General features: G+C 45.9%; 1 protein-coding gene across 1 annotated transcript in view; it reads left to right on the top strand.

The window, feature by feature from the left end:
* drosha (drosha ribonuclease III) overlaps positions 1 to 15,423 on the top strand; it is a 79,357-nt gene that overhangs the window by 47,866 nt on the left and 16,068 nt on the right. Inside the window, exons 24-26 of the mRNA XM_034572023.1 lie at positions 4,597 to 4,641; positions 8,064 to 8,221; positions 13,676 to 13,781. Of these exons, the coding sequence (XP_034427914.1) occupies positions 4,597 to 4,641; positions 8,064 to 8,221; positions 13,676 to 13,781 (309 nt within the window). The remainder of the gene's footprint in view (positions 1 to 4,596; positions 4,642 to 8,063; positions 8,222 to 13,675; positions 13,782 to 15,423) is intronic.

The raw sequence follows: 15,423 nt of genomic DNA, 5'->3' as shown, positions 1-15,423 counted from the left end.
GACACTCCAGGACGTCATTACCCTCACAGATGTTTTTTCGCGCCAGTCCTCTTATGACAAGTCAACGTAAAGGCTTCACAGCTCCGGAGGTAAATTCCAGAATTGACCACCTAAGGCAAAGCATGTGATATCCACCTCAAGACCCAGCCAGACAAACAGTGGCCCCTTTTTTGTCTTCCCTCCTCCCCCCCCCCTCTCTCTGTTATTCCCGAATTGGTATGGCATTCATGACTGGAGCGCAACAGTTTTTTTGTTTTTTTCATCCCCTTGTTTTTCTCTCAACACATCACCTTTGCTGGCACCAGTTCCCAAACAATAGAGCCCTTTCCGATGATGGAATCCAGCTTCATTGCGCACAGAAGCCCGGAGGAGACGATAGATTCTAATTTGCTAATGACATTACTGTGGAGGGTATTAAAGCATCAGCAGAGAGGCAGGAAGCATCTCCTTCAGGGGGAGCTGCTCAATTGCTCCCAACCTGGACTCAACAGCAGTTCAATATTGCCGGGAAAAAGATGTTGATGCCACTGCGACGTCCTGAGGGAAGAGCCTCTTACGAGGAGCAATCACGATAATGATGATCTCACCAGTCGCCCATGGGCTAATCTGCTGGCTTTTATTAACACCACCTCACAAGCCTACGCACTCGAACACCAAATCTAACAAAGGTTGCCTTGACAACTGAGACGGGTCACCATGGCCCTGCGCTGGTCGGCGGTGTGGCATCGCAGCCTCTCAACCAGAACCTTTCAAACGTTTAATTTCAAACCAACAGTGAAATTGCCTCTAAATCATACGTATGATAACCGTGACTTTTTATTTCCATCTCTGGGTACACCAGTAGAGTGTGCTAGGCTTGCATGATCACACAGGTTAGAGGCTGGGTGACAGCTCCCTGCGTATGAAGGCCACCTCTCTCGTGTGAGGTGGACACAGTGACACACTCTTTGAAAAAGAACATCCACTGGACAATAATCTGTCTGATAATGTGTTTCTATTTTCTGTTGCATGAACCATGACTGCACTTTGCCACCTTTCATCCCTCCAACGACCCAATGTCCCAGTCTCTGTTGAGATCTTTGCAATATGTGCACTTTGTCCTGTGACAGCTATGGCTAATATTTACAATGTTTGAATGAGGGTGCGTACGCGCTCTCTGCTCTGTCCTTGGTTTAGTAATAGCCTGGAGAACGAGAGCATGTGCACATTCACAAGCCATTTTTTCCATTCACACGCACTCCTGCCCACACACAAGAAGAGAAAAGGGTTTGCTCTTTACCTCCACCATAAATCGCATGATGGACTTCGCCAAAATGTCCACATTAGTTTTCCCATATTTGGAAGATCACCTTCACCATTCACTGATAGAAGCCTGCGTTGCGGAGGTAGAGCTGCTTTTATGTTGGTATCGATCAGCAGCGCTTTCTCTTAATCGATTTCTCTGCTGCACTACTACATTTGATGGATTGATTGGCAGCCTGTAGCTAGAGACCAATTTGTCAGGGAGCACTGGACCTTGTCAGAGAAGAGCACCAGAGAAGAGCACCATTATGTCCCAATCATGGACGGCCAACAATCCCAGGGGTGAGTGGGGCTAGAGAGAGTATGTGTGTGGGTAGAGGGAATAAAGGTGTTGGCTATTCACGGATGACTTGTGAGCCCTGAGTTTGTGCAAGACTAAGCCTGTGTCTGGATTCCCTCGGGGGGGGGGGGGGGGTTAGAGCAGCTCTGATCGAAGGGCACCTTTAAATGGAGATCATATAGGTGGTTTCGACAAGTTGCTTTTCATTTCAACTCTTATTATGAGTAGGTTGTTGACACTCGAACAAACGTGGCTGAATGTGATGTTTTTCTTTCTGCTCGTACCACAAGAGCTCCGTCCTCCAAATGGCTGTGATTCAACTGCTGCACATGTTGATTTGTGCCCCCAGTAATTATACCTTCCTCGTGCTGGGAGAGCGAGAGAGAGAGAGAGTGGGGAGAACAAAAATCTGTTGTTATTCTTAAATCCCCACTCGATGCTGGCTTAATCATTGTCTGCCTTGTCTTTGGAATGGCTGTAATTGAAACATTAGCTGTTCGACTCTATATACAGCATGTGGGCGGAACACGTGCGCCCTGTGGATGGATTTTAATCATAAGCCGCAGCAAGTTGTGTGTACTTCACATCCTCTCTCTTTGGTTTAGTCTTTGTTGTGTTTCCTTGTTCCCTGTCCTTTTCTTACTCGCTCTCTCCGTATGTGCCTGGATGTGCGACGTATGTTTCAGATGCATCACTTTCACGTGTTTTATGGCAATTTGTGCGGCTGTCGAAAAAAAAAATCCCCGTCGAAAGCGAGCGATCCATTAGTCAGTGATATTGACTTTTACTTTAAGCGATGCCATCCTCGACAGCCCGAGGAGCTGTGTTGTGTTCGCAAGCAGCCTCCGTGTTGACTTGATACCTGCTATGAACTTGGAGCTTTTCAACTCCGGTCCCAGGCTGAGACAAGCAACCAAAAGGAAGCATTTGCTCAAATGTATTGACCACTTTCATGAATTTTTCATTGGCTGCTCAAGGCAATGGGTTGCCAGCCGGGTGGGTTGTGAAGCTGAGGCGCCCATTTGATGCCGTTGACCACACACACAACTCCCCCAATAGAGGAGTGCCGCATTTGAAAGGTTTTAGTTCTTGAACCTTTTAAACACTTGAGTGATACTGTACTGTAGAGGCCCTCGCTATGTCTATATCACTGCTGCGTCTCCACTAACAGAGACACCGGGACCAACACTACCTGTCGATTGTTGTCGTCCCTGGCAACAACTTTCCTCTCTCTCTCTCTCTCTCTCTCTCTCTCTCTCTCTCTCTCTCTCTCTCTCTCTCTCTCTCTCTCTCTGTTGTGTTTCCTTTACAGCCCTTTGTCATTCTACCATTCAGTCTCGTAGGGTTGCTCCAGAGCAGGGTTGAGGAAACGTGTTGATCTTGCACATATCTCTCTCCACGGTCCAGGAGGAGGCAAAAAGGATTCCGACACTGTCTCCAGAGACGGCACACATCTCTCAAGCCAGATCCCCCCCACCTTCGAATCAAATCCACGTCCCCAACCCCCCGCATCACTCCCCAGTGGGGGGTCGAGACACAGACCTCTGGGTCTGAAAATGAGATGCTGACTCATTTGCTCTTATTCCGCTGCCTCCCACTGGGGCTGCTGATGGCACCTTAAAGCTCTCGGAGTGAGGAATCCGGAGTGTCTCCCCCCCCCCCCCCCCCCACACACACACACACACACACACACACAGAGCCATCAATGGCACATCATCACAGGCTATTTTACTCTTATTTTGTCGACCGCATGATAAAAGAAATCAAACTTTATTTATTGAGGGTTAAATTGATTTTTAATGTTGAGAAACAGAAGCGCTGTCTCTGCTGGTCCCGTTCTCACGTAGTTCAGAAACTCCAGGGCTGCGTTGGTGGTGGACAGACGGAAATAGGTTTGTTTGAAAACCCACATGAGCTTCCTGATTTGTTCTCATCCGTCACTGCTCTTACTTTTCACCAGCGCTGTTCCACATTCAGAGTATTTTCTGCCACTATACAATCAAGTATAATTAGACAATCTACTCTCTGGTGTGTTGGTAAGGAACGGCGATGGTTACTGAAATCGTATGAGTTTTAAAAAGCTGTTGTAAAGCTGCTCTAATCAATATTTTGACATTGCCAATTACTGTGTAATGTGAACGGTTTCTGCCACAGAATTACGCACAGATTCCTCCGTTCTCCTCGTCTCTGTGCGGCGTTTTAGTGTCTTTCAGCTCATTGCTTCAGACTTACGACGGCAGAGAGATTCACTCTCACCGCTTTCATTAAGCAGCAGCAGCAGGTGGCAAAAAAAACACACAGATAAATCCACTACTCACTCCCAACCCAGCACCAAATTGCAGACTGACAAAGTTAGCAACAAGCTGGAGGAGTATTTAACTGCTAAGGAGCCAGATATTTCCTCGAGGACTTGTTAGAAAGCAGAACGGTGCGATATTGAACGTAGAAACATGACTCAAAATGAACGCTGACGTTAATCCATATCTGCTGGGTGTTCAGTTAAACAGGAAGCTGTTTCCTGATTATTCCCATCTAGGATGTGATTATGTGTTATGGTTGTGTTTACATGTTGTTCTGCCGCCTTAATATGGCCAAAAGAAAATACATGAATGCAGCTGTAGTAATTATGGTTAACCAGGTTGAGTGTAGATAAGAAGCTAAGAAACAACATGTTCCCCAGACTATTATCATACACATCTATACATATATATATATATCAGTTATATAAAGATCGAGACGTTTTGGCTTTTGGGGAGCTGTCCTCCATCTTTAAATACAATCTATGGTCTCTACCCATTAGAAATGTACATCTGAAATGATCAAATATCAATATTGCACTTTGTATTATCATTTGTATTAGTAAATTACCATGTTTGCTTTCATGTTAATGATTTATAGAATGATATTTACCAACATAGACGATCCTAATACTCTGGAAAACGCTATAATCTCGTCCCTCTGACTCCTCATCTCTCTCTCTCTCTCTCTCTCTTCCCCACCTTCTGTCTTCACAGGACCTACGGGAGGTCTGGCTCAACTACCCACCACACCCCCTGCAGGTCAGTCGAGATATGTTTTATTATTGATGTTTACTTTGGCAAGGTGCCTTCCGTCAAAACTCACCTCACCCTCAAGACACATCTTGAACATCTCTGTTCGCCCATCTTTGAAGATTTTCCAGCGTGTGTGTGTGTGTGTGTGTGTGTGTGTGTGTGTGTGTGTGTGTGTGTGTGTGTGTGTGTGTGTGTGTGTGTGTGTGTGTGTGTGTGTGTTGCAAACAGAGGTGAGCATGCTGTTAGTTATTCTGCCTGAGGCTGACTGAGGGTTTTATAGCTGTCACAAGGCCCCAGTAGCCTTCCACTAGTCTCTATTGTTACGCTCCTATGTCTCGCTGCTCTCCATTTTCGACGAGACCCTAATCCGCTTTTTCGTTTTCTCCGTCTCTCTTCCTCCTCGCCGTCGCTCTTTTTCTCTTCTTCTGCAACATCATGGTTCTGCACTCGCCCTCGCTGCCTCTTTGCTCGCTCGCTCTCTCTCTCTCTCTCTCTCTCTCTCTCTGTTCTCTCCGTTCTTTGCTCTACATGATCTGCCCAGAAACATTGAACATGTCAACAGTGTTTGTTTGAAATTAGGATTTGGAAGAAGAGATCAAAGATGCCATAACAGGATTACAGTCCCGAATCACATGGGGCCTCCAGGGACCGTCAGGCATCCTTCTCTCTGATGTTTTTGTGAGGAGAAAGTGTTTCTTTGTGTGTACGCAGAGACTCGTCTTTAGGCTGTTAATTCTCTTCATCTTCCTGCGTGTGTCGCTGCGTTTGTCTATGTGTATTTTTGCATATCACTGCCTGGCCCAATAAAAGAAAAACATTGTGCTTCTGCTTGGGTAAATCTCTATGTATATATATATTTGGCTTTTTACACATCTTTGCCTCCTCACGCCTTTATTTTTTTATCCCCCGAACGCTGGAGATCAACAGAGCATCTGGATGTTTTCATCGAGCTCGTCGTCGCTCAGAATAAACTCGTGTTATCCTGCAGGCTGTTTTCTCGGCGAGTTGGACGGCGAACGCTCAAGCGGCCGGCACCGTAGTCAGGGTGGTGCCCCGGGGTCAACCCTACAACCGCTCTGTGGTGCGACGAGAAACCTCCACAGTGTGCTGCATGAGTAGTGATTAGCCACTTCAGAGCGGCGGCCTCATTACCACTCACCGCGCGTGGCTGAGGTTTCCTCTGGGTGGTCCTCTGCCTGGGGGGGGGGGGTAATGCCTGTTAAATTGTGCCAACCTCCGAGTAGCTTGATAGCATCTTGACCTTTTGCCTTGAGATGATATAAGCAGATTCACACAATGAAAAAAAAAAAAAAACATCTTTCATTTATTATTTATTTATTTGTTACATAATTGATGAACACTCCTCCGAGTTTCAGGCGAGAGTCTGATGCCCACAACTGTTGCTGCGAGGTAACAAGGTGTTAGCTGCCGCTCTGCTCGCCAAGATGAGGACAACAAATCAGAGGTGAAAGAGGAGCTGCCTTAATGAGATTTGAGAGGATGGCAATGGCAGCTCGCCATGGCGTGGGTAATTATGCATGCAGCCATCTTTGGCATGCACGCATACATTAGCTGTGCCACCGACGTGCCCTACAGAGCGCAGTGGTACGCTTAGTGGTCGACAGGCACGTCTTCATGTCTTTCGTGTTCGCTGGATTCGCACCAGCGCATCATCACCCGCAGCTCTCCACAATAATTTATCAGAACGTCATTTACGTTGAGTTTGGATTTCAAAATTTCTCCTTTGGTTTATCAGGGAGCTACACGAGTGTCAGGCTTTCTGGGGGCCTCAGAAGACCTCGGCTCTGATTCCGCTTTCTATCTGGACTGAGCTGAAACTGATGCTTTGAAGCCATTTCAAAAGTGTTTTTTATTTTTTTTATTTCTCATAACCGCTGTTGATTTTTTTTATATATTTTTTTTCCTCACTTCGTTTGAAGCCTTGCTGCCGGCCATTCCCCCCCCCGAAGGATAGCCTGCGCCTGAGAGGGCCGAACTCGTCAGATGTCGTTAGTTTTGATGCATGACATTTAAACGCCTTTCGTTAATTAACAGAAGGAAAGAACGGGAGAAAGGGGAATCTCTCTTTGGACGCATTGGAAGATGGAACCATGACATTACCGGCAGCACTCCAATTAAAACACTGAGTTTGAAAATAGATCTCTCTGCTTTGCTTACTGGCTTGACATGGGGGACTCTGAGGAAGCTGTTTACTTGTCATTTCTCAATGAACAACAAAGACGCTGGAAAAATGAAGAAAGAGCCCATCGTTTTTCAGAGAGCCTTGCCAGTAGCTTTTTCTTTATTCTTGTGTGTGTGGGATACTTGTATAGTGTACAGCTAAATGGATCAAGCTAGGTCAACTGAATGTGCTGCCTTTAAAGGCCCACGTGAAATTGTGTTTCTTTTCCCCTTTCGTTGGAGAAGACGTCTTGGTCAAGCCCACAGTTGTACCACGCAGAGACCAATTAGATGTTTCTAGCTGCCTAATTAATGCACCCATAAGGATATCTCTTGATTCAACAAACACTCAGGCCCATATTTCCTCAGCATATAATTTCTCTTTCTAATGAGCATAGGCATGAGCAAATACTGTAGTTATAGAGAGCAGCGTGTTCTCGCTGAAGCAGCCTACCTCTGAACTCACCAAGCCCTGCAGCTAATGTTTAAAGCATAATCTGCAGCCGTTTTCACAACTCAAAGAGCCATTCTTTTAAAGACTCATCAAAGTCAACGGGGTCTCAGATGTGGCAGCATGCCGTGGAAAAACCTGCGGTGCCACGGAGTCACCAGAGATAATAAGTGGCCGATTGAATCACCAGATTCAGGGAGAGGGAGGAAAAACGCGAGCTGTTCGACTTAAAACTTAATGACGAAGATGTTCCATCTGCTGCAGATCATCCGAGTTTGTTTTGAGGCGGAGTAAAAACACACACACACTCGAAACAGGCCCTCGAGCAGCACATACTGTAGAGATCCATTTCAGTTAAGGAATATATCTGTGCAGAGTGACTTCATGGAGTCTGGTTCGAGGATCCGTGAAGTGGTTGTTACTGCTCTGCAGAGAAGGGGGTAGCACACATGCAAAGACCAAAGGAATTAATAAATCACACAAAGAAATGAGATGTTTATGCCAAATTACACAAAAACAAATCAATTCCATCATTTAAATCTCTACGGCAAAGAATTATCAGACCATTTATTCATCTTGTTTATTCTCGCCATGCTTTTATAAACTATAATCGATTCCAAGTGTCCTCATCTGGGAAGCTGTTTCAAATCTTGACCCATTTATCACATTCTATGGCCAAAAGTATATGGACACCAGCGTATTGCACAATCTCATCCTACCCAATAACCCTGGTCGTTAAGGGAACCTGGTCCCATGTTGCTGATGTTTGACGTCTTCATTGTTCCGTCTTGTCCAGGTCCAGGAGCCTCAGACGGACAGGCAGCTAATCGAGACGTCTCCCGTCCTGCAGAAACTGACCAGCTTCGAGGACGCCATCGGAGTGCTGTTCACACACGTGCGTCTGCTGGCCAGAGCTTTCACCTTGAGGACCGTGGGCTTCAACCACCTCACCCTGTAAGTACAGTCGCAGCTTGTTTGTTTGCTAATAGAGTTGCAGCCAATAAAAATGCAAAGTGAGGCGCTAGTTGGCCAGATGCAATTTGCAGGGATGCTGCAGGAGAAGCCAGACGTTGTCCGTAGCTCCCCGAAGAGGTGATAAGGAAACGGTGCCTTATAGTTAATAATGTGATCTGAGATGCTGGGAGTTTTATCATGAGGCTTTTTAAATTGTTGTTTCTGCCGCCTCCTCCTCCTCCCACATCATCACATTTACCCCCTGCAGCCTACAGCTCCTCTTACAGTCACTTCCTGTATGAGAAGCCATGTCTTCACTGTCATGTTTAAATTACCTTGGTGGAAAAAAAGCCTCTCTCACTGTTTCTTCTGCCGTGTGTTTAATCCAAGGGCCTCACAGCTGACAGAGAGGGGGGGGGCCCAGGGGACTCTGAAGTCACCGTATCTGTAGTCTGTCTGTAGCTGTGAGGCCATAACCCCACTGCCCCCTGGGAGATGGGGTTTTGATTCACTGGGTTGTCCAGGGCTGGATGTTTATATTTTTTTTCATTCATTGCAGCCACATCTCTTATTTGACAGTTTACTTTCTCCCGTTGTCAAGCTTCACCCCTTCCTGTGAAATCCTGGATTCTCACTTGTTTAGTCCAGATTTAATGGAGACGGCAGCCGTGTCCCACTGAGGAGGCATTTGAAGACTGATCGCTGTCCCTATTTTCCCAAAAATCCAACGAATTTAATATGACGTGCATCTGCGGTCCCTCCTCCGCTGCCTCCCTTGGGTGGAACGCTAACCGCTGGGCCACCGCAGATCTGTAGTTGTTGAAGAGTAATGCAGTTGTTACTTTGCCATATTTCCACACGCCGTCTGTGCTCAGGGCAGCTTCGAGTGCTCGTGTATATTCCATTTTTTGTGGGTGAAACAATGTAATTCTTGCGTCACGGCGGAGCAACTGCGCTGTCCGATTTTACAGGCTCTTCAAAATGTGCCCGACGAGTCATCGCACGCCGGCGACGGGGCTAATCAGCGAGCTACGCAAGGTGCTTGAGCTGCAGCAAGTACAACCGATCAAAGTAGCTAATGATGCAACAGCACAAGCGGCACAACCTGGTGACGTTAACAGGAAATCCTCCGTATACCACCAGTCGAATTGGGTCTCGCCCTCAGCCGACTACTTGTGAGTCCTCTGAAGGATGCAGCCCCTGAATTGGGACACACTTTGCTATGTACTGTTCATAAACTGCCCCAATACACTCTGCAGGGGGAGATTTAGATTTAGTTTTGTTGCTCTGTTCCCTGCAGCATGTCACAGTGTTGCTGTGGAGCTTTAGCACTGATACTGGAAAATGTTTCTGCTATGACATTTGTTCGATAGCCTGTAAAGTTGCAAAACTTCTGCCGAGACGACTTAGAATTGATCAGAGAGCGAGCGGCAACCTTGCTCGACGATGGCGAGTTTTATAAAAGAAGACGGCTATTTTTTTATATGAACATGTTTTCACTAATGAGACTGTTCACTCCAATTTGAGGTGTTTCTGATTCTGAGAATGAGAGGATTATCTGCAATGGAAGCTTAACTCACTTCTGAGCTTTACAACACAACACAATAGTGAGTTTGACAGCTGAAGCAAATTAGTCTTGGCAGCGCACCTCTGATATCCTATTGGCAGCCTGCAGTCCGTAATTGCTTGCTTAGTTTTGCCACAAGGACATTGCCTTGTGTGTGTGTGTGTCTGCGGTTGTGTGTGTCTTGCACATACACACATACAGTACAGTGCTGTGTTTGCTCTAATCCATCACTTAAATGTCAAACCTCTCCTCACTCATGGTCAGTGGAATCGACAAGAGGTCCAGAGGTTCGTCTGCCACGGAGCTTTACTTTGAGGTGTTTCTTCTCAAGGTTGATGCCGATGATATTTTCCAACATGGCTGCATCACGTCCAATAGCTTAACTTCGTACTTCGAAGTTTAACCTAATTAGTTTTTTATGTATCCACATTTGTTTTGTTAATTTTCCTGAAGCAAAAACAAAGAGATCATTTTCACATTTCCAGGGTAATTGATGTTCATTAGCTCATTAGTGGCCAAAGGCAGGTTGACCCAAATAGAGCCGACTGACTTGAAGATGGAGCTTGGCAACGGTTTGCCCGCGAGGACCAAAGGTGAAATAAAAGTAGGTCGCTCTGTCGTGACGGAAAGAAGAACGAGGTGGGATAACGAAAAGCAAGGTCGGACAATAAGGCGGGCAGCAAATGAGGAGACAGGAACCGGGTTGACCTTTAGCCCAACACTTTGTGCCGGAGTAGAGGACAAAGTGACCGAGAGGAGGACGGCACAAGAAGCAAGGACGGGAGTTGACCCTGCGAGAGGTGGAGAACGTCGGCCTCCTTCCGACAGCACAAACGGAGAGCTGTGGCCCCCAGGCACCGGGCTGCTGCTGCTGCTTCTCCTCTCACAGAGGAAACGCTGGGTGTTGCAAGAATTGCACCATTTGTGTAAAAGTGTCCACTTCGCTTCATGCTCAGTGTTGTTTGTGGAATCAAAGTGTGTTTCGTTATGCGGCCTTGAAAGTGGTCATTTGAAAAATATACATGCAATTAAATTCCATTAGCTGGATTTTAGGGGGCACCGAAATGAAAATACGTAAAAAAACAACATTTATGTGCAAATAGGAAGTTTCCCATTTTCTTTTGGTGTTGCAGCTCAGAGTTTGTTGTGGTTTCCTGTAGAAAAAGTGGATTTTAAAATTGGTAACGTGCCACTTGTGGAAAGGTAGAAATAGACGTTATCCATTATCGGGTCTATACTCGATCTGGTGATTCCGAGTAACTGTGGTGAAATATCTCAACTAATTTGCTGTTGGAAGAAAAGTCTGACTTTTGAGTTCCGGCGGTGGATTAAATATCGTGTCTGTAAAGATTTCATGTCATTCGCACTAAAACTTTAAATCCGAGGGAATATTTTTCCTCTTGCAGGAAAAAACTCATTTTCTGTTTTGTGCATTATTTATAAAAGAGACCCTGAGATTCCATTATCACAAAAGTACCTTTTTTGAATTCATGTTGATCTTTTGTTGTTGGCAACATTTATTCCCGGAACATCCGTTTGCGGTGGAGTTTTGCTCCTGAAATGAGACAATCACGGAGTCCGGGGTCACGGCTCCACTTGTCCTCCGCAGTTACAATTTTGTCCAAAGTAGCTGCGGTTTACACTTTTTTGAACCTTGCACAAGCGCGCACATTTGAAACAAGGACATAATTTCCCTAAGAAGGCGAGAGGGAGAAATTGCCTCACAAAATGGAGAGCTCCCCACTTTTGGAGCGGGCGGCCCGTCGCTGCCTCTTCACAGATGCTGTTAAAGGTATTTTAGATCAAAGTCAAAGGAGAATAAAGACCTCGGCTCCACACTTTACTTCAATTTCCCCCACCTTACTGGAGCATTGCTGTTGAAGTGAATAAGGGATGGCTCTTTGTGCTGCTTCACACAGCGACGCGTTCCTCTTTGACCCGCTCTATCTCTCCTCTTCCCCCCTCTATCTCCTCTATTTTTTCCTTTCGTCTCTCACTGTCACTCGACTGTTCCATCTCCCGCTCTGCCTCCTATTGGACGTGAAATTAGCTCTCCCCACACCTTCTCAATCTGTTTCTACGCAGCACGAGCTCCCTGGCAAACCCCCTTCCCCGGCTCCCGTACGGCGTATCTGCTAGATTCTGATCAAATCCGCAGCAAACCCGTTGACGTCCAGCCTGCACCTCTCTCCTCTGTCCCTCTGCTCTTGCCTCCTCTTCCTCAGCTCCTCTTCCTCAGCTCTTCACGCTCTCATGTGTTGTGGCAGATTCTTTCCATTAAGAAGCTCTGTGATTATTTTTAATGTGGGACTGTGCATCAGGCAGCGTTCCTTGACGTCCCCTTCCTCCTAATGAAGCTCAATCCTGGGTCTTTCAGCCCAGCCGTGAAGTATAAAGTAGTTATTTAAATTCGTACTTATTCTCTGTCCCTGCAAACACCTGCAGTCGCTAAATTGATTTGTCCATTTGCAGAATAGGAATTAAAAGTGTTGAAAATTGGTTATTTACGCAGCAAAAATGCGAAACAGCTGCTGTGCTGTGTTTTTCTTAAATGTTTTGTATTAAATAAAAAATCTTTGGAATCCAAAGTGTTGGTCATGAGAAAAATATGAAATTTTGAAAATGTCACCTTGAGTGTGTAATTGGTGGATATTTTAAAAAAAAACTAAATAATAGAAAATAATCTTTTAGGCAAAGCTATTGACCAATATCTTGAGTTGGAGATTTTTTTTTTTTTTCGGCGAAAAAGCTTTTGTACAAAAGTGATGATTTGGTTTAAGGGATGAGGATTAATTAGTTTTTAGTTCCGCTCTTGTTGTCTCCATCAAACGGACTGAATTGAAGATGGACTGACAGCTCAGCCCCGTTGAAGACGCTCAAACTGCTCTTTCACTGAGTCTTTAACTCGAATCTCTTTGGCTCAGATCCGCCGCAGCTCATAAAAAGGTAGCGGCGCCGCGAATCGGACAATAAACTTTGACCTTTCTCTCTCTTTGATGTCGGCCGCCCCCCTCTCGTCTTCTGCCTCTGCATCCTTCTCCCTCTCATCTTCAAACTTTTCCTCCCCTGTGAAGAGCTGCTTTCTATAGATGGATGTGTGCTCAGCTGCTGTCTATACCTCGCTGCTTGTATGGCACTTACTTACGCCCCCCCACACTTCCTGCCTGGCACGGCACCAGCCCCCTTCTGCAATGCTAATCTATAATTCTGTTTAATTAATGACCATTACAGCAGCAGCAGTAGCGCACCACCCCCCCCTCCGCTCCTGCTGCCCTGTCTAGCTCTGTGCATGGAGCCACAGTATGCTCGCTGCCTTTCAGTGATGGCGAGAGAGGCAGGAAGCTGACGTACAGTACCACAGTCCTGCTATTAGCTTCTCTAGGAATTGTTAGAAGGTTGAAAGTTCTTCTCTAAACCCGGGTGCACGCCTCCTGCTTGTCACGGGCTTAGGAGCTCGACAGGCACTCCTGCAGGTGCACCCGAGGTTTCTTTTAAAGCGTGTATTTTTCCCATTTATATTTGAATTTGCAATCAAAGCTCGACGTTTTCTTCAAAAGGGGGCCGGTACTTGAGGCGGCCCCCGAGTTGTCACGCAGCCTGTCAGTGCAGCCGTGTCCCAGAGGCCGCCCATGAAATGTACATCAGCCGGCTTCACTGTTTCTCTTAAAAGACTAAAAGCCCCGTAGATTTGTCAGGAGAGCGCGGGTCCTTTCATGACCCACTGATGTGTGGTTGCGTAAGTGAAACCCTGCCTGTCCCCGGCCTCTACACCCATTTCCCCCTGCCCTCCTACTTCACCCCTTCTGTTTCAAGTCCTTCTGTAACCTGTGTTTTTCTTACTCATCCTTTTACCTCTTTAACTTTATCCATCCCTCCATCTTTTCCAGGGGTCACAACCAGAGGATGGAGTTCCTGGGAGACTCCATCATGCAGCTGGTGGCCACAGAATACCTTTTCATCCACTTCCCTGATCACCATGAAGGACATTTAACGGTAAGATCCATACTTTTAAAACAATATTTGTGCCTAAACGTTGCCAGAACCGATGACGCCGGTCGGCTTTTTTATTGCTTTGGCAAATTGGACATTAACTTTTAACAGTTCTATATATATATATATATATATATATATATATATATATATATATATATATATATATATATATATATATATAACAATGTGCAAACAATGTGTCTAACAAAATCACATAATTAATAAAACCTTACCCACATCAGCGTTTCCCATCAAATTCATTCTGTCTACAACTATGACGTCTGACTGTATGCGTGGATGGTAACAACTTTATGGATGATAACAGACAAATTAGAATATTGTATATCGTATATAATATACAAAATTCAAATTGTTTTCGATCATCTGTTAGCCACATTTCCACCGTTGAGCTTTAGGGATTTTGTTGTGGCGTCGACTGGAGTTTGGCGTAGCTGCTCGCTAACTGTGGGCTAATGTCAGGAGCTGTCAGAGCCGTGTAGCGTTTCCTCCGGAGTTAAATGTAATGTTAACAAGGCTCCTGCGGTGATGCTTATATTCGCTGTGAGGAAGGAAACTATTTCAGATTTTGATTAACAACCCTACTCCTCACAGGCTTCTTTCCCTCCCACATACGTGGACTTTTGCACAGTTTGCATCCACGCATGTGCGTTTCGTATTTCCTCTGTTTCCGTGCCTCGGCTCACTGCTTCTTAGGTTTACATGAAATTAAGTCTGGATTGTGTGCGTGGAAGCTTTTTATTTTTTTTTTATCCTTCCTCCCATCAATCTTTGAATCTCCAAGTGGCAGCCATGTACTCACCCCCCCCCCCCCCCCCCCCCCCCCCTTTTCTCCTCTTTTGCTCGTTTCCACAAAACAACTCCTCACCCCACACTGCGCCTCTGTGTTTACTGTACTTCCTTGTGATGGGCATTGTCATGAGACGAAATTGTTCAGTGGTTTTCAATCACACATCTTTGTCGGCAGATCTTTGCTGGAGCTGTCAAGTGTGTGAAAAATAATGTTGTGTGTGTGTGTGCGCGCGTGGCTTTTAACACAGGTACAAAGCAAATGATCACACTGTGAACATGTAAGCGTATTTTCTGACGGCGTCAAACGGCGTTACAGCTCCCTCTTTTCATTCGACCATCAGCACTTCTCCTTAGAGGAGCGCCTACTCAAGGCTGGAGGGATTGAACGGGTCTCAAACTGAATAAGAACCTCTGCAGTCAGATGCTTATTCCTGGATGTTCCTTATAGATGGAAGCCTTGATGTTAGTTGTATAAAAGCTTCCATCAAGCGTTCGTTGAGAGCCTGAAAGCTTCAGCGCTGCCTATGCCCAAGAGCCAAGATGGAGGTACATCTGAAATGGATTTCAAATCGGGGAAAAAGTGCTCATTCAACTAGTGTGTGCGTGTGTGTGTGTGTGTGTGCGCTTGTGTGTGCGCTCTGATTGCGATGGCGTGTGCACTGTTAAGGAGGGCACATCACAGCAAGCCAGAGCCAGTCAGTCATCCTGCTTCCATTTGCTCTTTTACTCATCTCGCAGCTATATTTAACATGTTTGTGTTTTTCCCTTTTAGAGACGTAAATGTACCTCACCCAGTCTAACATGTTGTCATCCGCTCAGCCTCCAGTCACAA

Source organism: Hippoglossus hippoglossus, chromosome 20 (genome assembly GCF_009819705.1).
Source record: "Hippoglossus hippoglossus isolate fHipHip1 chromosome 20, fHipHip1.pri, whole genome shotgun sequence".
Lineage (NCBI taxonomy): Eukaryota > Metazoa > Chordata > Actinopteri > Pleuronectiformes > Pleuronectidae > Hippoglossus > Hippoglossus hippoglossus.
Note: the sequence above shows the minus strand (reverse complement) of the source record. Positions and strands in the feature narration are given on the sequence as shown.